Source organism: Saccopteryx leptura, chromosome 4 (genome assembly GCF_036850995.1).
Source record: "Saccopteryx leptura isolate mSacLep1 chromosome 4, mSacLep1_pri_phased_curated, whole genome shotgun sequence".
Lineage (NCBI taxonomy): Eukaryota > Metazoa > Chordata > Mammalia > Chiroptera > Emballonuridae > Saccopteryx > Saccopteryx leptura.
This window is the reverse complement of record NC_089506.1, coordinates 191,949,032-191,975,894: the sequence shown is the minus strand read 5'-3', so window position 1 is coordinate 191,975,894 and position 26,863 is coordinate 191,949,032. Positions and strand designations below refer to the sequence as shown.

Here is a 26,863-nt window from a genome sequence, read left to right as displayed (position 1 = left end):
TCCTCGCGCACGCGCGCAAGGAGGGGGAGACGGCTGCGGTGACGCTACTGCGGCGGGGCGGGTGGCAGCGCGTGAAGCGCGAGATTCCCTGCGTCTTGGGAGTAGTGTCCCGGCTCCCCGCCGCTCCCGCCGCCACCATGTCGGGCAGGTCAGTCCGGGCCGAGACCCGCAGCCGAGCCAAGGATGACATCAAGAAGGTGATGGCGGCCATCGAGAAAGTGCGGAAATGGTGAGGGGCCGGGACCTAGAGCGCTGGCGGGGGTCCTCGGCCCAGGACCAAAGGAGCGCCACCCTGACAGGCCGGATAGGAGCCCACTGGCTGGCGTTTGGGGGGAGGGGGAGCAGGAGAAGGCGGGAGGAGAGTGCAGATTGCCTTGGCGTGAGGTCAGAGGCTGCGGTGGCTGTGACCAATCAGTGGCTCGACCGGCTTGTGGTCCCTCCCTCCTGCTGGTGGGTGGTGCGTCCCCTGGGGAGCTGCCGGCTTCCGGTGGAGCTTCCTCTCCTTAGTGCGGGAGCTTTTTTGTTTACCTTTCCGCACGCCTATGGGACCTTTTGAGTTATGAACTGCCCCATATAGTAACTAGCTATCTAAGTGTCCTGTCCGACAGACTGAGCGATCTACGTATTAATTCGTCTAAGTTTGGTGAGAGGTACTTCCTCGATACCTACCTGCCCCTGGAGCAAGCTTTGTAAGAGAATGATAACTTTCTGCTCACCGATACTGGCCCGCATGCTAAGTAGGTGTCCCAGTAGAGCCCAAGCTCCACATTGATCAGGTATCCCTGATTCGACTTCCCCGCGCAGTGGGATACTCCTGCTTATCAGCAGGCTGGCAGCCTATTCTAGACTACCCTTGAGGCGGCTATGAGGGTTTTACTTATCGGTGCTGACACAAACTGCCACCGGAGGAAAGACGCAGTGGACACACAAGTTAGTTGCAAGAATCACACAGGCAGTTTATTACAAATCTTTTGGCGTGCCTGGGTACAGTTTAAGAGGGCCTTGTTGACATGCTCCTCCCGGCTGTCTTTGGTCAGAGAGGCGTGGAGACAGTCCACATTCACGTTGGAGTCTGGGCGACTACTGCAGCAGGGGGGCCCCTTAGCTTTAGTACCTTTTCTGGCCAATGCCTTCTAACAGGTGTCAATCTACAAGATTATCATCTCAAACCACCTTTTTGGGAGTTCCTCGCAGGGAGTCCTTTTTATGTTAATCTACTGAAATGTTACATCAAGCCACTTTTAAGATGTTCCTAGGGGAGCCTCCTGTTTACTTCAATCCACAGAGTTATGACATCAAGCCACTTATCTATATGTAACTTCACACACACACACTGAGCCCTGCGCAAAAGGCAGAGTCTGTTTATCATGTCTGTACACATTATATTAATTCCTATCCAGACAGCATAACTTTATTTAATTTCCTTAATTGCTTTTAATATTCTAATTATTTTTATATATCTTCCATGTTTTCCTATATTTCTGTATGTTTAATTACTATAACCTTATATTACTGCAACAGTAGGCATTTTCTCTTAGTGCCCTGGGAGCTTTTGGTAAAGGAATTGAGACCTACTCGTTTGGAAACGGCTGGTATAACATTCATTGTAGACACTGGTTGGCTGCCTATTTTATATCAGGAACTCTGATGTATTATCACATTAAAGTTTTACAGTCAAATTCTTGAGTGCTTTTCTCTAGCTGATGACTATAAATAATTTAAAGCCCGCATAGGTGTTAGCTCTCTCCAGGAAGGCCTTGCCCTCTTGTCTTTTAGCCTCCACTCCTCCTTGGGACTTTGTTACTTTGTACTTTTATTTGCGTTTGTCACTTTTCCCCCAAGATCAAGTTCCTTACCCCCTCCCCCCACCAAATGTAATCCTCTTGGTTTTTTTGTGAAACGTAATAATTGGCACACCTTTATTTTTCTCCTGACATTCTCTGCCCCCCCCCCAGCAGCCTAAGCCACATGACCATCTTCTCTCACCCAGACCTGTGTACCAGCCTCCCTGTGGTCTCCTTGCTTCAGTTCTTGCTCATTTCCTCAGTCCTGTTGCTTACATTGCACTCATTGTGATAGAATTTTTCTCAAGTGCAAATCTCATCATGGCACTCCTTTGCTAAGAAAATACAGTGTAGCCCTGGCTGGTTGGCTCAGCGGTAGAGCGTCGGCCTGGCCTGGAGTGCGTGGGACCCGGGTTCAATTCCCGGCCAGGGCACACAGGAGAAGCGCCCATTTGCTTCTCCACTCCCCCCCTTCCTCTCTGTCTCTCTCTTCAGCCAAGGCTCCACTGGAGCAAAGATGGCCTGGGCGCTGGGGATGGCTCCTTGGCCTCTGCCCCAGGCGCTAGAGTGGCTCTGGTCATCGCAGAGCGTCGCCCCTGGTGGGCGTGCCGGGTGGATCCCGGTCAGGCGCATGCGGGAGTCTGTCTGACTATCTCCCCGTTTCCAGCTTCAGAAAAATACAAAAAAAAAAAAAAGAAAGAAAATACAGTGTGTCCATAAAGTCATGGTGCACTTTTGACCGGTCACAGGAAAGCAACAAATGACCATTAAAATGTGAAATCTGCACCAAATAAAAGGAGAACCCTCCCAGTTTCTGTAGGATGATGTGGCAACATGTGCACATGCGCAGATGATGACATAACACCGTGTATACAGCAGAGCAACCCACGGCCATGCCAGTCGAGATGTGTACAGTACAGAGGAAAGTTCAGTGTGTTCTGTGGCTCGCTAACTTCGAATCCGTAACCAAAGTGCAACGTGAATATCGGTGCGTTTATAACAAAGCGCTACCACATAGGAATAACATTACTCGGTGGGATAAGCAGTTGAAGGAAACGGGCAGTTTGGTGGAGAAACCCTGTTCTGGTAGGCCATCAGTCAGTGACGAGTCTGTAGAGGCTATACGGGATAGCTACCTAAGGAGCCCTAAAAAATCTGTGCATGAGCCCACATCGAACTGCACTGAATAGGTATGAAACTGGGAGAGTTTGTGACCAGTCAAAAGTGCACCATGACTTTACGGACACAATGTAGTGCTTGTGTGACTACTTGCTCTTAAGACCAAACCTGGTCCTTCCTGCTTCACCACGTGGCTCAGACTGCCCTCTTTCTGGGGACACTGGCCTTCTGTCAGTTGGAGCCACATGACTATTCCAGCTGCCTGGTGTCCTTCAATATCACATCCTCCTTGCCTAGTTAACCCCTTGCTCAGCTCGACCTGTTAAGATCCCAATCGAGCCTGACCACCTGGTGGCGCACTGGATAGAGCATTGGAATGGGACGCGGAGGACCCAGGTTCTAGACCCTGAGGTTGCCAGCTTGAGCGCGGGCTCATCTGGTTTGGGCAAGGCTCACCAGCTTGAGCCCAAGGTCGCTTGGCTCAAGCAAGGGGTCACTCAGTCTGCTGTAGCCCCCTGGTCAAGGCACATATGAGAAAACAATCAATGAACAACTAAGATGCTGCAAAGAAGAATTGGTGCTTCTCATCTCCCTTCCTGTCTGTCTGTCCCTATCTATCCCTCTCTCTGACTTTCTCTGTCTCTGTCACACACATACACAAAAATCCCCAGTCTAGAACAGGTCTCCATAAAATTGTATTTCCACAGTTGTATTAGGTTGAACCATATATTTCCTATATTTGACTTTCTAACTTACAAAAATGGTAATTCCATGACTGATAGTGATGAGTTGTTTGGTGTCTTTCCACTTGGAGTGCAAGCTCTGTGAAGATAGGGACCATGTATCTTGTTCTCTGTGTGCCTAGTGCCCACCTAGCACAGGGTCTTGTTATTAAGTACTTGTTAAATAAATTAGTTAAATAAATGAGGAAATGGAGTGTCTTGTCCAGGAATTAACTTTCAGTATTCCAAGTCTTCCCAGTTTTTTCTTCTTCCACAGCCTCTTTTTTTTACATTCTTGTGATGTCATCATCGGTAGCAATAGTAACAGGTTTTTTTTTTGCTTTTTTATATTATCACATTTGGACTTGAAACTTTCAGAAGTCATATTTCAGGCTCCCCCCTCAACTTGTCCCTCTGCTTGTCCTAATTTACTGCCTAATTCAAGAATGTCATTTGCCTTTCCTTAGTTATGTGCCTGGTGGGGAGAGGGGGAATAAAGCGGCTCATTATTTTAAGGCTTATCTTAAAAGGTATTTCCTCTATAAAATAAAACGTTAAAACAGTCCTTATTTTGTGTGTGTGTGTGTGTGAGAGAGAGAGAGACAGAGACAGAGAGAGTAGCAGATAGGGACAGATAGGAAGGGAAGGAGATGAGAAGCATCAATTCTTTGTTTTCTGCATCTTTGTTGTTCATTGATTGCTCTCTCATATGTGCCTTGACCAGGGACCTACAGTAGAGTGAGTGACCCCTTGCTCAAGCCAGTGACCTTAGGCTTCAAGCCAGAGAACTTTGGGCTTAAACCAGTGACCATGGGGTCATGTCTATGATCCCATGCTCAGGCTAGAGACCCCTCGCTCAAGCTGGTGATGAGCCCATGCTCAAGCCGATGACCTCGGGGTTTCAACCTGGGTCCTCTGCATCCCAGTCCAACGCTCTATCCACTGCACCACCGCCTGGTCAGGCTGGCTTGTGATTATTTTTAAATGGAGTTGTGTTCCAAACCAGAGTTCCACAGGAGACATAGGAGTGGAGAACATCCAGGGCATATTCTAGACCTGGGGTCTGGAACCTTTTTGGCTGAGAGAGCCATGAATGCCACATATTTTAAAATGTAATTCTGGCCCTGGCCGGTTGGTTCAGCGGTAGAGCGTCGGCCTGGCATGCGGGGGACCCGGGTTCGATTCCCGGCCAGGGCACATAGGAGAGGCGCCCATTTGCTTCTCCACCCCCCCTCCTTCCTCTCTCTCTCTTCCCCTCCCGCAGCCAAGGCTCCATTGGAGCAAAGATGGCCCGGGCGCTGGGGATGGCTCCTTGGCCTCTGCCCCAGGCGCTAGAGTGGCTCTGGTCGCGGCAGAGCAACGCCCCGGAGGGGCAGAGCATCGCCCCTGGTGGGCGTGCCGGTGGATCCCGGTCGAGCGCATGCGGGAGTCTGACTGTCTCTCCCCGTTTCCAGCTTCAGAAAAATAAAAAAAATAAATAAAAATAAAAAAAATAAATAAAATGTAATTCTGTGAGAGCCATACAACGACCTGTGTACATTAGGCATTATCCAATAAAAATTTGGTGTTGTCCCGGAGGACAGCTGTGATTGGCTCCAGCCACCCGCAACCATGAACATGAGCGGTAGGAAATGAATAGATTGTAATACATGAGAATGTTTAATATTTTAAACGTTATTATTTTTTTATTAAAGATTTGTCTGCGAGCCAGATGCAGCTATCAAAAGAGCCACATCTGGCTTGTGAGCCATAGGTTCCCGACCCCTGTTCTAGACTCTGCCTTTCAGCCTTCTCATCCTTGCCACCTTCAATTATTTCCTTACCTTTTTTATTCCTATAAGGTCCCTGGGTAGGGACCATACCTTATATATCCTTTGTATCCTGCAGGGCCTTTTATAATATAGGGCTTTAAAAGTACCAGTGGAATTGAATTAATTTTTGGAAAATGAAGAGATGCTAGGTAAATAAATACCTGTGTTAGGAAATGTGCTGGTACTCTTGGTGTAGGCCTTGGGGGGAGGAAGGCTTTGGTTTACTGTATGTGAGGAAGGGTGGCAAATAGAGTTCAGAGTGAAAGGAATTTGACAGTTTTTCTGAAAGGGATGATTTTGCACTGAAAGTTAAGGTGTAATTTGATGGAAAGAAAATTTAGAAGGCATTTAAGATTGAAGGAACGATCTGCTGAGAAATAGGAAAGCACCAGTTATGAACAGAAAATCTATTTTACTGTTTTATGAGTCCTAAGAAGTGTCTTTCTTTTAGGGAGAAAAAGTGGGTGACTGTGGGTGACACATCCCTTAGGATATTTAAGTGGGTTCCTGTGACAGACAGCAAGGAGGTAAGTGTGGAAGAATATCCCAACAAAAAAAGGTACTGTTTTTTTTTCTTTGATTGCCTCTTAATGATAAAGGATATATTTCCCCAGAATTGAGTTGGAAATACGTAAAGGCACCCTCTGTCACTGGCCCACACAAAGCTTCCCTTTATTTCTTTCCCCTTTATTCCCTTTCCTTAACCCCTTCCTCTTTTCCAGGGCTTGGGCTTGGTGAACTACAACCCAGGCCTGCTCCCTGTGAGTGTCAATGTAGCTGCCCATTGGTTTTCTTATTGTTGTGGCTACTTTCAAGGTATAATGGCAGAGTTGAGTAGTTGCCATAAGACATAATGGCCTGTGAAGTCTAAAATATTTATTATCTAGCCCTTTAGGGAAAAGTTCGCTGACTCCTGCTTTTATCCAATATGCTACTCACTGTAGTGTATTTTCATGTATTTTATATGTGTATATGCCTTTGTAATTTATCTTCATTAGATTTATTTGAACACCTGTGTATTCTTGGAAAATACATAGCATTGTTTCATGTTGGTGTTTTTAAATTTTTACTAGAATTGTGCTATAAACCTCTATTCTCTTTTGTTATTCAACCTTGTTTTTGAGAACTGTCCATGTTTCTGTAATTGTAAATAGAATGACTACTTTTGACTCTTGCATTGTATTCTCATATACAGTGATCACATCTAGCTACACATTGCGGGTACTAAATCACCCAGATTGTCTCCAACTTTTTCCCCTAATTGTTTTTGAAAAATATCAAATCTGGCCTGACCTGTGGTGGCGCAGTGGATAAAGCGTCGACCTGGAAATGCTGAGGTTGCCGGTTCGAAACCTGGGCTTGCCTGGTCAAGGCACATATGGGAGTTGATGCTTCCTGCTCCTCCCCCCCTTCTCTCTCTCTGTCTCTCTCCCCTCTCTCTCGCTCCCTCTCTCCTCTCTAAAAATGAATAAATAAAAAAATTTAAAAGAAAAAAAAAAAGAAAAATATCAAATCTAAAACAGACATAAAAGTATATAAAACATAAGTGTTCAGTATACTGAATTAATATAAAGCTGATACCCTGGTCAAAACAACCCAGGTAAAAAAAAATAGAGCATTGCCTGACCTGTGGTGGCGCAGTGGATAAAGCGTCGACCTGGAAATGCTGAGGTCGCCGGTTCGAAACCCTGGGCTTGCCTGGTCAAGGCACATATGGGAGTTGATGCTTCCAGCTCCTCCCCCCTTCTCTCTCTCTGTCTCTCTCTCCTCTCTCTCCCTCTCTGTCTCTCTCTCTCCTCTCTCTCCCTCTCTGTCTCTGTCTCTCTCCTCTCTCTCCCTCTCTGTCTCTCTCTCTCTCTCCTCTCTAAAAATGAATAAAAAAAAAAAAAAAATAGAGCATTGCCAACTCTCCCAGAGGCTCCTGTGTGGGACTGGTTCCAGCATCCCCTCCCTTCCCTCTGGAGGAGATGTTGTTCCTACTCATTTCTTTTTTTTTTTTTTTTTCCTTTTTTTTTCCCTACTCATTTCTTACCACTTCTCTAGTCATTTGCAAACATTTTTAACTTGATGTAAAAAGCATCGTGAAGTGTCTGTTTTTGTGCATCTTGCCTTTTTCACCCAGCATTATGTTTATAAAATTTTTGCATGTTGTCTTTGAAGCTATTTGTTCTTTTTTGTTGCCACATGGAATTTCATTCTAGAACTATACTGTAAATTATCTTTCTGATTCTGATGTATGTGGATGTTTGGGGTGTTCCCAGTTTGGGAGACTAGGATCAGTGCTTCTTTGAACTTTCTAATTCAGTATGTGAATCAACATGTACATGAGTTTCCCTCTGGGATAGTCCTAGGAGTGGAATTGCTGGGTCTTGGGTCTGTGGTTTGTTTGGGTTTTTTTGGGGGGAGGGGTCTGTGTTTTTTTACTTAGACTAGTTAATGCTAAACTATTTTGGAAAGTGAGTAATTGTATCAATTTATAGGGGCTGGCAAAAGTAGATTTAAGTATCCACTTTTGCTGGTTGTTGGTTAATTTACCAGCCATCGTTACCTAAAAAATAAATCATGCCTGACCAGATGGTGGTGCAGTGGATAGAACATTGGCCTGAGACGCTGAGAACCCAAGTTCAAAACCCTAATGTCATTGGCTTAAGTACAGGTTCATCCAGCTTGAGTGTGGGCTCACCAGGTTGAGCGCAGGGTCGCTGGCTTGAGTGTGGGGTCATAGACATGACCCCATGGTCGCTGGCTTGAGCCCAAAGGTTACTGGCTTGAAGCCCAAGGTCACTGGCTTGGGCCCAAAGCTTGCTGGCTTGAAGCCCAAGTCTCTGGCTTGAGCAAGGGGTCACTGGCTCAGCTATAGTCCCCCAGTCAAGACACATGTGAGAAAGCAATTAATGAATATCTAAGGTGCCGCGACTAGAAGCCGATGTTTCTCATCTCTCTCCCTGCCTGTCTGTCCCTGTCTGTCTCTTGCTAAAAAAATAAATAAATAAAAATAAAAATCATAAATAAGGGTGCAAAATAATGATAATAAGATAAATAATACAATAATTAATAAATAGTAATGTAAGAATAAACTGCTTTTGCCCTGGCTGGATAGCTTGGTTGGGTCACCTTGGTGTCCTAAAGCATGGAGTTGCTGGTTTGATCCCTGGTCAGGTCATATACAGGATCAGATCGATGTTCCTATCTCTTGCTCTCCCTCCTCTCTAAAATCAATAAAATAAACATTAAAAAAAAGACTAAAAGTTAATTTTTTAATTGATTGACTTTTTTTTTCTTAGATTTTCTTTTTTTTTTTTTTTCACTTTTTTTTTTTTTTTCATTTTTCTGAAGCCGGAAACGGGGAGAGACAGTCAGACAGACTCCCGCATGCGCCCGACCGGGATCCACCCGGCACGCCCACCATGGGGCGACGCTCTGCCCACCAGGGGGCGATGCTCTGCCCATCCTGGGCGTCGCCATATTGCGACCAGAGCCACTCTAGCGCCTGGGGCAGAGGCCACAGAGCCATCCCCAGCGCCCGGGCCATCCCTGCTCCAATGGAGCCTTGGCTGCGGGAGGGGAAGAGAGAGACAGAGAGGAAAGTGCGGCGGAGGGGTGGAGAAGCAAATGGGCGCTTCTCCTGTGTGCCCTGGCCGGGAATCGAACCCGGGTCCTCCGCATGCTAGGCTGACGCTCTACCGCTGAGCCAACCGGCCAGGGCTTAGATTTTCTTTTAATTTATTCATTTTAGAGAGAGAGATAAGGAGGGAGGAGCAGGAAGCATCAACTCCCATGGCTTGAAGACGTACTTGCCTTGACCAGGCAAGCCCAGGGTTTCAAACCAGTGACTTCAGCATTTCAGGTCGATCCTTTATCTACTGTACCACCACAGGTCAGGCCTACCTCAAGTTAATTTTAAAAAAGAAAAGAATAAATTCTTTTTGCATACTCACAATTGTAAACCTACTTTTGCCTACCCCTGTATATTCCCACCAGAAATATCAGTGTTCTTGTTCCATATCCTCATCATCAATTGGTATTGTTAATGTACACTGTATATGTAAAGATAGCTTGTTTTGTGGGTGAGTTTTGTGTGGGTTTTTTTTAAGAGTACGTTTATTAGAACTGGAGGCAGAGCCCTGGCTGGTTGGCTCAGTTGTGGAGTGTTGGCCTGGTGTGTGGATGTCTCGGGTTCGATTTCCAGTTAGGGCACACAGGAGAAGCAAACATCTGCTTCTTCACTCCCTCCCCCTTCCCCTCTTCTCTCCCTCCCTCTCTCCCCCCCCTCCTCTCCTCTCCTACAGCCATGGCTGGATTGGTTTGAGCACATTGGCCCAGGCACTTAGGGTGGCTCAATGGAGCCTCTGCTTCAGGCACTAAAAATAGCTCCATTGAGAGCATTGTCCCAGACAGGCAGAGTATCAGCCCCAGACAGGGATTGCTGGGTGGATCCTGGTTGGGGCGCATGTGGAAGTCTGTCTCTCTTATCTCCCCTCCTCTCAGTTGGAAAAGAAAAAAACAACTGAAGGCAGTGGAACAAGGAAGGGCTTAGAACAGAAGAAGCAACAGGAGAGAGCCTAGGCAGGGCTGCTTTAGCCCATTGATAAGTCAGGGGAAAAGGCGGCTTTGGAGACAGGTCCCAGGGTAGACTGGGATGAACTGCTGCTGCCCATTGCTCCCTGGCTGTAAGTCTGATGGAGACCCTTAGAGTTTAGGAGATACACAGTACATGCCTGTGAAGGCAGAAGAGGGGTAAGGGAAACGCATGGTTGCATGGTTGTGCTCCCTCCCAGGAGAGAGAGAGAGTACCCTTATTTTGGTTTTAATTTGATGACTAATTGTGTAAATTACTAATGACAGCACCTTTTTTTTAATGTTTATTACCTTTTGGGTTTCCTCTTTTAGGAAGTGCTTTTTTACGTCTTTACCTTTTGGTTGTGGTCTTTTTCTTATGACTTGTAGGAATTCGCTATGTTTTAGACACAAATTCTTTCAATTATGTACTACCCATTGTCCCATACCATGGCTTGTCTTTACACTGTCTTTATGGTGCTTGAGTAAAAGAACTCTTTAATTTTAACATAGACAACATAATTAAGATTTTTCTTTAGTGTCTTAAGAAATCTCTCAGGGAAACACAAGGACTAATGTAGTGGTTCTGATCCAGTAGTCCTCAGGAACCTAGGTTCTTCTAACCTTTCTGCTCCTTTAAAAAAATTTTTTTTTTGCCCTGGCCGGTTGGCTCAGCGGTAGAGCGTCGGCCTAGCGTGCGGAGGACCCGGGTTCTATTCCCGGCCAGGGCACACAGGAGAAGCGCCCATTTGCTTCTCCACCCCTCCGCCGCGCTTTCCTCTCTGTCTCTCTCTTCCCCTCCCGCAGCCAAGGCTCCATTGGAGCAAAGATGGCCCGGGCGCTGGGGATGGCTCTGTGGCCTGTGCCTCAGGCGCTGGAGTGGCTCTGGTCGCAACATGGCGACGCCCAGGATGGGCAGAGCATCGCCCCCTGGTGGGCAGAGTGTCGCCCCTGGTGGGCGTGTCGGGTGGATCCCGGTTGGGCGCATGCGGGAGTCTGTCTGACTGTCTCTCCCTGTTTCCAGCTTCAGAAAAATGGGAAAAAAAATTTTTTTTTTAATTTATTCATTTTAGAGGAGAGAGAGAGAGAGAGAGAGAGAGAGGGAGGAACAGGAAGCATCAACTCCCATATGTGCCTTGACCAGGCAAGCCCAGGGTTTCGAACCGGCGACCTCAGCATTTCCAGGTGGACGCTTTATCCACTACGCCACCACAGGTCAGGCTAAAAAATATTTTTAGAGGGGAGTTAATGGCTTAATTCATTTTACTTTTTAATTAATTGTGATAAAATATACATACCATAAAACTTACCATCTTAGCATTTTTTAACTGTGTAGTTCAGTAGTGTTAAATATATTTACCTGTTGTACAACCAATTTCTAGAACTCTTTATCTTGCAAAACTAAAACTATACCCATTAAATAACTTCCCATTCTGCTCTATTTTTGATGTTGTATTCCAAGGTTGAGCTTTAGCCATTCACTCAGCACATTCAAGCTCAGGACAGCAAGAGGAGTGAAAGGATGGCAAATAGTATTTTCAGGAACTTAAGGAGTTTCCTAGAAGTTCCCTCAGGAAATATATATACACACACTATATGTATACTATATATACATACATACATACTTACTATGTGTATTCATAATAGCTGTGGCACAGCTAGTGGCCAGTAAACCTGGGAAAATTCTATTAATATGGACAAGGATTTCTGCCATAATCCACTTGGTTTTTCTCTCTGTTCATCTCATGGTGACTAGATAAATTTTCTTCTGCTGATTTGAAAGTTTTACTTCTCTTTTCTATTGGCTACATCTAACTTAAGACTTACTGTCTTTCCCTGTAAAGCTTGCCAAAATTTATATTTTCCAGTGGATAAAGCATCGACCTGGAACACTGGGGTCTCCAGTTTGAAACCCTGGGCTTGCCTGGTCAAGGTACATAGGAGAAGCAACTATGAGTTGATGCTTCCTGTTCCTCCCCTCAGCCCCCACCCTGCCTTTCTCTTTCTCTCTCTAAAATCAATAAATAAAATCTAAAAAAAATTTTTTTTTTCGGCCCTGGTCGGTTGACTTAGCGATAGAGTGTCGGCCCAGCATGTAGAAGTCCTGGATTCAATTCCTGGTCAGGTATATAGGAGAAGCATCCATCTGCTTCTCCACCCCTACCCCTCTCTTTTCTCTCTCTCTCTTTTCTCCTCCGGCAGCCAGGGCTCCATCGGAGCAAAGTTGGCCCAGGTGCTGAGGATGGTTCCATGGCCTCCGCCTCAGGCTCTAGAATGGCTCAGTCCGAAGGGGAGCAACGCCCCAGATGGACAGAGCTTCGCTGCCTGGTGGGCATGCCAGGTGGATCCTGGTCTGTCTGCTTCCCCGCTTCTCACTGTTTTTTTAATCTGTATTTTTACTTTGAACCTGGTTATACCCATAACATATTTTCCCCACCTCTGATCTCTACCCCTCCCCCACTTCCAGCCCTACCTTGTCTTTTTTTTTTTTTTTGTATTTTTCCAAAGCTGGAAACCGGGAGAGACAGTCAGACAGACTCCCGCATGCGCCTGACCGGGATCCACCCGGCACGCCCACCAGGGGCAATGCTCTGCCCACCAGGGGGCGATGCTCTGCCCCTCCGGGGTGTCGCTCTGTTGCAACCAGAGCCATTTTAGCGCCTGGGGCAGAGGCCACAGAGCCATCCCCAGCGCCCCGGCCATCTTTTGCTCCAATGGAGCCTTGGCTGCGGGAGGGGAAGAGAGAGACAGAGAGGAAGGAGGGGGAGGTTGTGGAGAAGCAAATGGGCGCTTCTCCTATGTGCCCTGGCCGGGAATCGAACCTGGGTCCCCCGCACGTCAGGCCGACACTCTACTGCTGAGCCAACCGGCCAGGGCCTTTTTTTTTTTTTTTTTTTTTTTTTTTGAAAGAATCAGAGAGAGGGATAGATAGGGACAGACAGACAGGAATGGAGAGAGATGAGAAGCATCAATCATCAATTTTTCGTTGTGACACCTTAGTTGTTCATTGATTGCTTTCTCATATGTGCCTGACCGTGGGCCTTCAGCAGACCAAGTAACCCCTTGCTCAAGCCAGCGACCTTGGGTCCAAGCTGGTGAGCTTTGCTCAAACCAGATGAGTTCGTGTTCAAGCTGGTGACCTCAGGGTCTCAAACCTGAGTCTTCCACATCCCAGTCCGACGCTCTATCCACTATGCCATTGCCTGGTCAGGCCCTACCTTGTCTTTTGTTTTGAGTGGGATTTTAGATTAGAAAATTCAGTTTAGACATCAGGGGCTTTTTTTGTTTGTTTTTGTTTTTGTTTTGTGGCTGAGACAGAGAAACAGAGAGAGGGACAGACAGGAAGGGAGAGAGATGAGAAGCATCAATTCTTCATTATGACACCTTAGTTGTTCACTGATTGCTTTCTCATATGTGTCTTGACCAGGGCTCCAGCAGAGCAAATGACTCCTTGCTCAAGCCAATGACCTTGGGCTCAAGCCAGCGACCATGGTGTCATGTCTATGATTCCACACTGAAGCCAGCAACCCCGAGCTCAAACTGGTGAGCCCGTGCTCAAGCCCGGTGACCTTGGGGTTTCGAACCTGGGTCCTCTACATCCCAATCCGATGTTCTATCCATTGCGTCACCTCCTGGTGAAGCCTAGATTTCAGTTTTCACAAATATTTTTTGTTTTAGTCATTGCTTTATTAGACAAAGTAAACATTACTAATTATTTACTAATCCTTTGCCACCTATTTATTATATATTGCTTTCTCCTAGACTCATTTTTCTTGCTGGAATCCATTCTTTAAGATTTTTTCAAAGAAGGCTTTTGTAGAATAAACTTTCTGAAAGTATCTTTTAATTTTTAAAAATATCTTTGTTTACTTTCATGGGTTTTTTTTGTTTGTTTAGTAAGAGAGACAGAGAGGGGCATATAGTGACAGACAGGAAGGGAAAGAGATGAGAAGCATCAATTCTTCATTGTGGCGGCTTAGTTGTTTATTGATTGCTTTCTCATATGTGCCTTCACCAAGGGCTCCAGCCACGCCAATGACCCCTTACTCAAGGCAGCGACCTTGGGCTCAAGCCAGCAATCTTGGACTTCACGTGAGTGTCCTTTGGGTTCAAGCCAGTGACCACTGGGTCAGGTCTATGATCCCATGCTCAAGCTGACGACCTCACACTCAAGCTGTTGAGCCCACACTTAAGCTGGTGACCTTGGGGTTTTAAATCTGGGTCCTCTGCATCCCAGGCCGAGACTCTATTCACAGCGCCACTGCCTGGTCAGGCCCTGGAAACTTTTAAAATTTCTTCTGTTTTTTTTTTTTTTTTTTTTTTTACAGGGACAGAGAGAGAGGGTCAAAGAGAGGGAGAGCTAGGGACAGACAGACAGGAACGGAGAGAGATGAGAAGCATCAATCATCAGTTTTTCGTGGCGACACCTTAGTTCATTGATTGCTTTCTCATATGTGCCTTGACCACGGGCCTTCAGCAGACCGAGTAACCCCTTGCTCGAGCCAGCGACCTTGGGTCCAAGCTGGTGAGCTTTCTGCTTAAGCCAGATGAGCACGCGCTCAAGCTGGCGACATCAGGGTCTCGAACCTGGGTCCTTCCACATCCCAGTCGGATGCTCTATCCACTGCGCCACTGCCTGGTCAGGCAAAATTTCTTCTGTTTTTGATCTCTTAGGAGTTCTGTTAGAATATCCTATAATGTTCACATGTAACGTTTTTATTTCTGAATTTTTCTTTCATTTATTTTATCTACTTATTCTTTTCTCATTTCTCTATTCTGATTTCTCAACCCAGTTTTTGTCATTAATTCTTTCTTTAACTGTATGTATTTCTGCTACTAAATGCATTTACTTAATTTTTATTTTGAACAATTATACCAGTTTTCTTAATTGGTTCTTTTTCTTTTTTTTTTTTTTTAAATATTTTTTTTTTTTATTTTTTTTTATTCATTTTAGAGAGGAGAGGGAGAGACAGAGAGAGAGAAAGAAGAGACATAGAGAAGGGGGGAGGAGCTGGAAGCATCAACTCCCATATGTGCCTTGACCAGGCAAGCCCAGGGTTTCGAACCAGCGACCTCGGCATTTCCAGGTCAATGCTTTATCCACTGCGCCACCACAGGTCAGGCGGTTCTTTTTCTTTTTTAAAAAAGTTTTATTTTTTGATTTTACAGAGGTAAGGGGATAGCAAGAAGTATCAGCTCATAGTTGCTTCGCTTTAGTTGCTCGTTAATTGGTTGTTGAGTGTGCTTTGACCAGGCAAGCTCAGGGCTTCGAACTGGTTGACACTTTATCCACTGTGCCACTACAGGTCAGGCTCAGTTGGTTCTCTTCCTAAACAATTTTCCAGTATCATCCTTATCTTTGTGAGAATACTTGCTGTGTTTTATTTAAAATCTTCTGTCCTGGGACCATGCTGGTATAGCTCGTTCTGTTTATTGTGTTTTGCGGTGCTTGTTTTCCTCCGGTGTCTGGTGAGTTTCTCCTTTGGGACCCTGTGCTGCCTTGGCTAGTAATATGTAACTGGGGGGAGCCTAGAAGCCTAAGCTCTGGTTTTCCCTCATCTAAATGAATTTAAGGGATGGCATTAGCCTCAGGGGTTCAGTCTTTCTCTTTTCGTTCTGCCATCTTCCCGGGTCTCTCAGGGAACTTCCTAGTACCAGTCTTTCATGTGCTACGTTTATATAGGAGCAGCCATCCTTCCTTGTCATTGCCAAGGCCAAGGAACTGGAGGGTGAAAGTTATGAGAGCTTTGGAGCCACCCTTTATTCATCAAACCCTGGTAATGGTGATGCCATCACTGTTAGAAACAACCCCAGCCTTTAACCTATTTCTCCCATGTAAGTCCCTGTCCCTTTCCTATTCAAATTCTCTCTGCCCAGCACTCAGCACTTTGTCTCCAGGGCTTCACACAGTGTTTGTGTTGCTTTCTGAGCTGTGCCCTGACGTTCATTAGTTTATCTTTCCTCCGATGATCCATGGTAGTGTGCCATCTTCTAAGGCACTGTCATAGACCTGTTAGATGAGGAAAATGGAAAATGATCATAAAATTGGTAAAGAAAAAATTGTAAAGGATACAAGGGAATGGGACACTCACTGCTGATGGGAGAGTCAATTGGTGCAAACTTTATTCCAGTCAAGTTGATCATAAAGCTCTCAGTGATGAATGTGTTAATTAGATGGTGGGAATCTTTTGACCCTGTATATGTATATCACATCACGATGGACATATTAAATATCTTAACAGTTTTATTTGTCATGTATAACTCAGTAAAACTGAAGGGATAAAAAGCTTTCAAAATATTTATCTCTTAGATCTGGATGTTTTATCTTTAAGAATTTTTCGTCATGAGATAATCATGTGTACAGGATACATCTACAATGTTTAGTATTACAGTATTCATAATATTTTAAATTGCAAGCAAAATAAAGATCTTATTGTAGAAATTTCATTAAGTTATTATGCACTTGTATCTTGTAAAGCTTTGTATCCATTATAAAATGGTGTTGAAGATTACTCAGTAGCATAGGAAAATGTGTTTAATGCAGTGAATGAGGGAGGGGAAGCAAGTGATAGTACTCTGATCCATTTTCATGCAAATATGTGGGTAGGTTGTCTCAGGTTTCCTTTTTATTCTGCATTGCTATAACTTCCTATAGAATTTCTAGTATTTCTTTTAGTGAAATATGTATTTTACTTGAACACAGAGTCATTAAAATAAGGATAAGAGAGAGAGCAGGAAAAAAAACAACGATAAAGCCAAATGTTGGCATGGGTGCTGTGAAAATAGTACACTGAATATATTGCCACCATCCCTTTAGGAAGTGGTGGGGTACAGTGTATTTCAAGGAAATAACTATGTTTATACCTTTATAAATTTATTATTATTTTATATTGATTGGTGTAGAGACAGAGAGAGAGGAAGGGGGAGTAGGGAAGCATCCATTTGTTGTTCCACTTAGTTGTGCACTTATTGGTTGCTTCACGTTTATGCGCTGACTGGGGATCAATCCTGCAACCTTTTCCTTTCAGGATGATGCTATATCCAACTGAGCCAACTGGCCAGGGCCCATTCTGTACTTTCTGATCTAGAAGGAATATTTTTTGCGAATTTTATCTGAATAAAATAATCCAGGAAAAAGTGAAAGTTGAGCATTGTGGCTTTATTTCTAGTAATGATAAGTAAACACAATTCTAAATAAGTTAAAGTTAAATGTCTAATAGTTGAGAAGTTTTTAAGTGAATTATGGTATGTGGTATATTATACAGCTATTAAAAAATCATGTTTAGCCTGACCAAGCAGTATCACAGTGAATACAGCATCAAATTGGGACGCAGAGCTCAGAGGTAACTGGCTTAAGCAAGGGGTCACTCGTTCTGCTGTAGCCCTCTAACCCCTATCAAGGCACATATGAGAAAGCAATCACTGAACAAATAAGGAGCTGCAAGAAGAATTGATGCTTCTCATCTCTCTGCCTTCCTGTCTGTCTGTTTCTGTCCTTGTGTCTGACTCCCTCTTTGTCTCTGTAAAAAAATAAATCATGTTTATGTAGCTTATTCGGTAAAGTGGTAATATATAATTACATTAAAATTATGTCTACCTAAGAAAAAATGAAGGGAAGGTCCTGGCCGGGTAATTCCGTTGGTTAGAGTGTTGTCCCGATACGCAAGGTTACCAGTTCAATTCCTGGTCAGGGTACATACAGGAACAGATCGATGTTTCTGTCTTTGTCTGTCTCTCTCTCCCCCTTCCTCTCTAAAATCAGTACATAAATTAAAAAATGAAAGAAAGATTAAAAACATGAAGGAAAGGACATATATAAATGTGTACAATTGATTTACTGCAGAGATAGAATTGAGAATTATGAACAAAACTAAATTGTATTACTAGTACAGTGCATGTACAATAAAGAGATATATAAACTATGAATTGGTGAATTTGAAATTACCCAGATTTATACTTTTGGCTATTGGGATGCTTTCATTTGCAAATTTACTTTCCTGTAGACTTGTTTGTTGAAAGCTAGTGCTTACCTTCCCACTGTGATTCCCCCAACATGTGTAACCTGCATGGAGGAGATCATGTTATGGATAAAGATTGAAGTATGGTGATCCTTTATTTATTTTTTGTGACAGACAGAGAGAGGGACAGATAGGGACAGACAGACAGGAAGGGAGAGAGATGAGAAACATCACAGGAAGGGAGAGTGATGAGAAACATCAGTTCTTCGTTGTGGCTCCTTAGTTCATTGATTGATTTCTCATATGTATCTTGACCAGGGAGCTACAGCAGATTGAGTGACCCCTTGCTCGAGCCAGCAACCTTGGGCTCAAGCTGGTGAGCCTTGCTCAAACCAGATGAGCCCATGCTCAAGTTGGCGACCTCGGGGTCTTGAACCTGGGTCCTCCACATCCCAGTCCGATGCTCTATCCACTGCGCCACCGTCTGGTCAGGCTATGGTGATCCTTTTGAATGGATCAGTTTGATTGGTCATGAATAGAACTATTTAGCCGGGGCCCCTTTGTTTCATAACTTCTTGTATTACATATAAAGGGACTTCTTCCTTTTTCTAGTCAGAGGTCCATTTTTTTTTAACTTATTGTTTTCCTGAAATAGGAATCTTTTCAAATGAGTGTTTAGTGTTTCTTGCCCTTCCACATAGGGAAAGGTTGGGTGGTGCATTCTGATCAGGGCAGAAAGCAGAAGGGTACTACAGGGAGATCTAGTAGAAACATACGCATGTGTCTTTTTCATGATATTAGCTTGGAAGGTCCATTTTATAGAGACACCGAGGCTTATGACACCTTGTCCAGGATTCCATTATGCCTTGGATTCTGGATTCTCAAAAGTGCTGTTGTTATTTCTGTTTAGTCCCAATCCAGACCTTTGTAGTGTCTCAGATAGCACCATTCTCCCTCTCTGTGAGTCTCCTGGTTGGCTCTATCATATTCCTCTTTTTTTTTCCTTTTCTAGAAAGAAAAGTCAAAATCGAACGGTTCAGCAACCCGGGAACCTAATGGCTTTCCCTCTGATGCCTCAGCCAATTCCTCTCTCCTTCTTGAATTCCAGGGTGAGTTGCATCCACATGCCTTCCTTGTAGGAGAATAAAAACTTAGATGAACCCATTAATAATAAGGATAGTTCTGTGTATCATTTCAGTGCCTACTCTTTTGTGGGTATTTTGCTAGTTATAATACATAAATCTTCACAATAACCTTGCAAGATAGATAATAGTATCCTCATTTTCTATTTAAGGAAAAAGGCTCAGAGAGGTGAAGCTAGGTATATAAAATCACATAACTAGCCTGACCTGTGGTGGCGCAGTGGATGAAGCGTCGACCTGGAAATGCTGAGGTTGCCGGTTCGAAGCCCTGGGCTTGCCTGGTCAAGGCACATGTGGGAATTGATGCTTCCAGCTCCTCCCCCCCTTCTCTCTCTGTCTCTCCTCCCTCTCTGTCTCTCCCTCTCCTCTCTAAAAAAATGAATAAATAAATTAAAAAAAAAAAAATCACATAACTAGTAAGTGACAAACCTCACATTAGTTCCTGGTTTTCTGGGTCAGAAGCTCTTTTCTTTAGACTGTTTATGATAGTGCCTGAGAGTGGGCCACACAAAGCCAGGGCATCTGTTTGTCCCTTGTTGGCCCAAGTTCTGCCTCCTAAATCTTCAGTAAACATCCTGCCTGTGTCAGCACTGCATTCATAATGTTACTCTTACACCTGTGTGGCAGTTACTGTTCTGGAGCACTTTCACTTCAGTTTCTCATTTTTATCCTTTACATGAGCCTGTGATTAAACCTTCCCTAGTTAAGGGACAAGATGCTTGGAGAAGAAAAGTGTTTACTTAAGCTCAAAAGTGACAAAGCTTTATTCTTATTTTTTTGTATTTTCTTTCTTTCTTTCTTTTAGAGCTTTATATTTTTTATAATAAAATGCAACTTTGATTTTAGCATCAAATATAGCAGTCTTGGCCTGACCTGTGGTGGCGCAGTGGATAAAGCGTTGACCTGGAAACGCTGAGGTCGCCGGTTTGAAACCCTGGGCTTGCCTGGTTAAGGCACATATGGGAGTTGATGCTTCCAGCTCCTCCCCCCTTCTCTCTCTCTGTCTCTCTCTCTACCTCTCTCTCTCCTCTCTAAAAATGGATAAAAACAAAAAAGATAGCAGTCTTTGTAGAAGTAAAGACTAGAAAGGGCTTACTATTTTCTCTTACACTAGTATGGGAGCATGCAGGTATGCCTCCCCCTTTTCCCCAACGTCCCCACCTCCTATAACCCTCTTTCCATCCCCAAGGTCAGTGTGATACAGGAAAGAATACAAGGGAAAGCTTCTTTAGCTATGTGTGGGGTATTCAATAATTATAGGACTTTAGGAGACATATGAGGCTCCCATCTTCTCAGTCTGGCCAGTTCTCATCCTTTTCATTCATTGAACATTTAAGGAACTACTAATATGCCAGGCAGGTACTATGCACAAGAGGTTCAAGAACCAGTAAGCCACTGAGCCTGTCTGCACAGGGTATAATGGAAGGAAACTGGTGTGTAACATAATAAATGCAGGATATAACAGGAGCATAAGATAGAGAGTGGTCAGCGCTGGCCAGATAGCTCAGTTGGTTAGAGCATTGTCCCGATATACAAAGGTTGCTGGTTTGATCCTTGGTCAGGGCACATACAGAAATACATTGATGTTTCTGCGTATTTCTCTCCTTTCTCTAAAATCAATAAATACATTGAAAAAAAGAGAGAGAGAGAAAGGCCTAGCCTGTCGTGGTGTACTGGATAAAGTGTTTACCTGGAACACTGAGGTCTCTGGTTCAAAACCCTGGGCTTGCTTTGTTAAGGTACATATGGAAGTTGATGCTTCCTGCTCCTTCCCTTCTTCTCTCTCCCTTCTCTCTCTCTCTCTCTCTCTCTCTCTCCTCTCTCTTCTCTCCTCTCTCTAAAATGAATAAATAAAATCTTTAAAAAAGAGGGTGGTGGTGGTCATTTTTACCCAAGAGAGCCGAGGATATAGGGCTCCGTGGAGGATGTGCTGCTTGAGCTCAGTGTTGGCCTGGATAGGGCCTTTCCAGGAAGACTGAAAAGGACAGGTTGTAACAGACACCTGTACAGGAAACAACTCTTTGCTTAGGGTCCAGCTTGGCTGGAGCCAAGGGGTGTGTATGGACTAACAATAGGCAGTTAGCCTGGAGGTCAGAAAGGACTTTGTATGTTAGGATAGGGCCATCTTGTGCCTACCCAGAGAAGCACTGGGGTTTGAAATTTATCCTTTTGGCAGCAGGGAACCATTGAAGGCTTTAGAAGGACCATGCCAGCAGAAGTGTGCAGTATAGTGGGGAGTACATGGTACTGAAGGAAGGGCAGTTAGGTGGCTGTTGCTGGAGGCCAGGCCAGAAATGACAACGCCTTGCATGGGTAACTGAGTCAGACAGTTCGAGATTAACTATTGAATACTTTCTATAGTTCTCTGAAAAGGTGCCTGGGACCACTTGCTACACAGAGCAAGGAAGATAGAACTTATCTGAAAAGCCCTTTTTCTTTTCTCCAAAGCTTTTAAGAAACCATGTTTACATACCTTAATTAAAAATTCTAACACTTGGCCCTGGCCGGTTGGCTCAGCGGTAGAGCGTCAGCCTGGCGTGCGGGGGACCCGGGTTCGATTCCCGGCCAGGGCACATAGGAGAAGCGCCCATTTGCTTCTCCACCCCCTCCCTCCTTCCTCTCTGTCTCTCTCTTCCTCTCCCGCAGCCAAGGCTCCATTGGAGCAAAGATGGCCTGGGCACTGGGGATGGCTCCTTGGCCTCTGCCCCAGGCGCTAGAGTGGCTCTGGTCGCGGCAGAGCATCGCCCCCTGGTGGGCGTGCTGGGTGGATCCCGGTTCGGACGCATGCGGGAGTCTGTCTGACTGTCTCTCCCCGTTTCCAGCTTCAGAAAAATACAAAAAAAAAAAAATTCCAACACTTATCCTCTGATTCCACCTAAATTCACCCTCTCATCCTGGAGTCATGAGAGTGACATGTACCTCTAGACAATGGGATCGCGAGACCCTTGCATGAATATTTGTATTCTGTTAAAGGTATATTAAATGTAAGGAATCTAACTTTGTGGAGCACACGTTTGAATTCCTTTTTGGGGATCATGCTGCTCCACCAGCTAAATAAATTCTACTTCCTTCATTAAGTTAAAAAAAAAAAAAAAAGAAATGACAAGGCCTGAACTAAGGCAGCAGGAGAGGGAGGAATGAACACAAGTGATAGAGCAGTAGGATGGGTCAGAATTGATGGCTGGCTACTGGAAGTAAGCGAGAAGAAGTTGTTGACTGGTGTGTTTCTAATAGGTGGTGACCTTAGGTCTTCAGACAGTTTCCCAGGTTGGGACTCCCTTGGTCCTTGAGCATCAAGTGGAGCCTGGGCCACTGAAGGGTCTGACTTGAACACTTCCTGTCACCACCACCCTCCTCCTCCAGATAGCCGAGAATGCCAGACAAATTTTATCATTTTCTACACATCTTGTAAGAAAGGTTGAGAGGCACAGTTATGTCCCTCTCTTCCACTGAACAGTAAGAAAATGGCAGCTTGGCCTATGGTAGTGTAGTGGATAGTGCGTTGACCTGGAGTGCTCAGGTCACTGGTTTGAAACCCTGGGCTTGCCTGGTCAAGGCACATATGAGGAGCAATCAATGAACAACTAAAAATGAAGCAACTATGAGTTGATACTTCTCGCTCCCCATCCCTCTTTCCCCTCTCTGTAAAATCAATAAATAAAATCTTCCCTGACCTGTGGTGGCGCAGTGGATAAAGCGTCGACCTGGAAATGCTGAGGTCGCCGGTTCGAAACCCTGGGCTTGCCTGGTCAAGGCACATATGGGAGTTGATGCTTCCAGCTCCTCCCCACCTTCTCTCTCTGTCTCTCTCTCCCTTTCTCTCTCCTCTCTAAAATGAATAAATAAAATTTTTAAAAATTAAAAAATATATAAACATTTAAAAAATAATAATAAATAAATAAAATCTTAAAAAAAAAATAACGGGGCCTGACCTGTGGTGGCGCAGTGGATAAAGCGTCAACCTGGAAATGCTGAGGTTGCCGGTTCGAAACCCTGGGCTTGCCTGGACAAGGCACATATGGGAGTTGATGCTTCCAGCTCCTCCCCCTCTTTTCTCTCTTCTCTCTCTCTCCTTTCTAAAATGAATAAATTAAAAAAAAATTAAAAAAAAAAAAATAACGGGTCTGTCCCTGGCTGGGTAGTTCAGTTGGTTAGAGCATTGTCCCGAAACTCTGAGGTTGCGGGTTTGATCCTTCCTCAGGGCACATAAGAAAAGTGACCAATGAGTGCATAATTAAGTGGAACAAATGAATGCTTCTGTCTCTCTCCCTTCTCCTCCCCCTCCCTCCTCTGCTCACTCCCTCTTCTCCTCTCCCTCCCTCCCTCTCCCCCTCTTCCTCCCTCCCTCTATTCTCCCCCTCTCCCTCCCTCCTCCTTCTCTCCCTCCCTCTCTCCTCCCTTTCCCTCCTCCTCTTCTCTCTCCCTCTTCTCCTCTCCTCCTCTTCTCTCTCCAGCTTTTCCTCTCCCTCCCTCTCCTCTTCTCCCTCCCTCCTTCCCTCCTCTTCTCCTTCCCTCTTCTCCTCTCCTTTTCTTCTCCCTCCCTCTTCACCTCTCTCCCTCTCCTCCTCTCCTTCCCTCTCCCTCCCTCCCTCCTCCTCCTCTCCTTCCCTCCCTCCTCCTCTCCCTTCCTCTCCTCCTCTCCTTTCCTCCTCCCCCTCTCCCTTCCTCCTCCCCCTCCCTCCCTCTCCTCTCTCTCTCTCCTCTCTCCCTTCTCTCCTTTCTCTCCCTCTTCCTCCTTTCCTTTCTTACTCCTCCTCTCCCACCCTCTCCTCTCCCTCCCTCTTTCTCCTCTCCTCCCTCTCTCCCTCTCTCTTTGTCTCTCTAAATCAGTCAATTAATAAAATGTTTTAAATAATGAAAAAGAATAAAAAAAGAAACCAGGTCTAAGCTATAAATGGTGGATAATACTTAATAACTGTGTCCTGACCTTCCTGATATATAAATTGCATAAATTTAAAGATTCTGACTGCATTTGGTGCTTAGAATATATTGTGAAATAGAAAATGCTTAACTTAATCAACTTAGACTCCATTGATAATTTAGAAGCGCCATGAACATCGGCCTTCGGTTCAGGGCGCATCTGCAGCAATGATCATTGCACCTGGTATGTCTATGGCTGCCTAAGGAGAATACTAGGCCCTTGGCTCTCTACTGAGTTAGTATTGAGTAAAAATTACCACTCTCAGCTGTTGCCTTTGTCATGTTTGATTTTCAGATGAAAACAGCAACCAGAGTTCTGTGTCTGATGTCTATCAACTCAAGGTGGACAGCAGCACCAACTCGAGCCCCAGCCCCCAGCAGAGCGAGTCCCTGAGCCCAGCACACACCTCTGACTTCCGCACAGACGACTCCCAGCCCCCTACTCTGGGCCAGGAGATCCTCGAGGGTGAGTCTCGGTTGATCCAGGACAAACATCTTGGAGAGGACTTGCCTCTTGCTCTTGATGTTTCTCTTCTTTAGAATGAGTGGTAAGAGAAAATGCCACAGAGCTTGGCAGCCTCAAGCTATTTGTTAATATACTCCTTACAAAAATTAGGAGATATTTTATAGCTTCATATTAATTTTGAAATATCCCCTAATTTTTGTGAGCAGAATAGTTTGGGCTATTTTGGAGAATGGTTATCTTTTCTCCTCTCACAGAATGAAGGAAGAAAATGCGCAGCAGAAGTGAGTGTCAGGCTCTATGTGAGGCACTTTCCATATTTAATGCTTGGTATAAGTCACTTCCAAACACTGAAACAGAAGCTATTGTCTCCATTTTACAGATGAGGAAGCGGAGTCTCAGAAAGTTTAAATTGCTTATCCAAGATCACATAGCTAGTAACTGATGGAACTGGGTATCCTCAATTTCATACCTTCTAACCTCAGAGTTTATGCTCTTTGCATTCTCACCTGTGAATTTCTTCTTATAACATATGTTGTTTCTAAAATATATGTATGTTATCCCTGGCTGGGTAGCTCAGTTGGTTAGAACATCGTCCCAATATGCCAAGTTTTCAAGTTCAGTCACTGTTCAGGACACATAAAAGAATTGACCAATGAATGCATAAATAAGTAGAATAACAAACTGATGTTTCTTTCCCTCTCTCTCTCTCTTTCTCATTGTGTTTTCTTTCTTCTTTGTCAAATCAATAAATTTAAAAGTTAATAAAAAACAAAATATATGTATGTTGATTCTTCAGCTAGAGTTGCACCTCCACATAGCTCTTAGGAAAGCTCCCCTAGCTGAAGGCAGATTCTATGGAAGTCTCCTACCTCAGTCTCCATAACAGGCTCTGCAGTTATGCTGACCTTGCTGCTTTTTTAGAGCCCTCCCTGCCTGCCTCAGAAGTGGCTGATGAACCTCCCACCCTCACGAAGGAAGAACCAGTTCCACTGGAGACAAAGGTAAGGAGGCACTTTGGGTTTCCCAGTTTCTAAGAAAAAAGGAGGGACTTTGTTGCTGTGAATCGCGCCTATTGGATGGAATGTGCTATAGCAGCGGTTCTCAACCTGTGGGCTTTAGGCGACCCCTGTGTTTTGGTCATTCGACCCACAGGTTAAGAACCGCTGTGCTATAGTATATATAGTAGGGTTGGGAGGTAGCGAGGGAAACTGGTGTCTCCTGGTTATCTATGTGAAGATTGACATTGGGTTTCTGGTTTGTAATTCGGGTGGGTGGGGAGTTTCTGGTTCAGAGGGATGGCCCTATAATTCCATGCTCTGGCTGCTCCTAGATTGCTGAGGAAGAGGAAGACTCAGGTGCCCCACCCTTGAAACGCTTCTGTGTGGACCAGCCTGCAGTGCCGCAGACAGCATCAGAAAGCTAGCATCATCCTGGCGCCCTTCACCTCCTGGCCCCCTGCCTCTATTTATTGCATTCTGGTTCTGGGCGTGCTGTGTTGCTTGGGTAAGGGCAAGCACTGGGGTCCAGAGCCTGCCCATAGAAGCCTTCTGGGCTGGAAGGCTGACATAGGACTTGGGGTTGTAGCATCATCTTCCCGTCCCTGGCACCCATGTCCGCTTGCTTCTGAGAAGAGGAGCGCTCATGTCCTTTTTGTGCCCCAAGTAAGCTGGACCACCAGCTATCCCAGCGTTCATCTGTCACTTCCAGGTAGCAGTCTCTGCTCCAGAACCTCTGGACTGAGCTTGGCGCTTCTACAAGAGAAAAGATAAGTGGAAGGCACCCTTTAGAGAAGAGAGTGCCAAGAGTTACTTGAATTTGAATTGCAACTGTAGATTCCTGGACTTCCCCATAGGGCTAGGCGCCCTATAGGCCACTATTGGAGAATGCCTGGGTAGAGACTTTGGAGGGAAGAGGTTTTTCTCCATATGAGGGCAGAAAAGTCCATATAGATTCCTTGCTGCCCTGGCACTTCTGCCCATTCCTGAGGTTATCCTACCTCTTGTGGGCTCTCTAGCTGCTGACAATTCTTTGTCCCCCACCATAACCATCCCTTTCCCCCAACACACACACAAACACATGCAGCTGTTTTCACCTATACATTTCATTCCAGCATTCTCTGCCTCCTGCCACGGTCCCCTGCACCCATGCCACAAACTGCCCCAGCAAGAATTTAAGTCTGACAACAGTTCCCACCCCCCACAGTACTCCTTCAGCTCAGACTTTCTAGAAAGATCCCTTTCCTTTGAAATCTGCATGTTTAATTAAACTTTGCAATTTTATTTTTTGTTTCATAAAAGTTTAAGAAATGGAAATGGGCAACAGTGAGTGAAGACATATTTTAGCACTGAATAGAATATTTTTAAAATTAAACTATTTGAAATATG

The 26,863-nt window shown here is 44.9% G+C and overlaps 1 protein-coding gene across 1 annotated transcript; it reads left to right on the top strand.

Moving 5' to 3' along the window:
- BCL7B (BAF chromatin remodeling complex subunit BCL7B) lies at positions 1-26,863 on the top strand. Its single transcript, XM_066382381.1, has 6 exons — positions 1-229; positions 5,888-5,963; positions 18,964-19,060; positions 24,309-24,479; positions 25,401-25,480; positions 25,810-26,863. The coding sequence occupies exons 1-6, from the start codon at positions 138-140 to the stop codon at positions 25,900-25,902; spliced, it is 609 nt and encodes a 202-aa protein (XP_066238478.1). The 5' UTR covers positions 1-137; the 3' UTR covers positions 25,903-26,863.

Coding starts and splice junctions, on each gene's coding strand:
- BCL7B (XM_066382381.1), top strand. CDS start 138: ATGTCGGGCAGGTCAGTCCGGGCCGAGACCCGCAGCCGAGCCAAGGAT. Junction 230..5,887: donor ATCGAGAAAGTGCGGAAATG/GTGAGGGGCCGG, acceptor TCTTTCTTTTAG/GGAGAAAAAGTGGGTGACTG. Junction 25,481..25,809: donor CAGTTCCACTGGAGACAAAG/GTAAGGAGGCAC, acceptor GGCTGCTCCTAG/ATTGCTGAGGAAGAGGAAGA.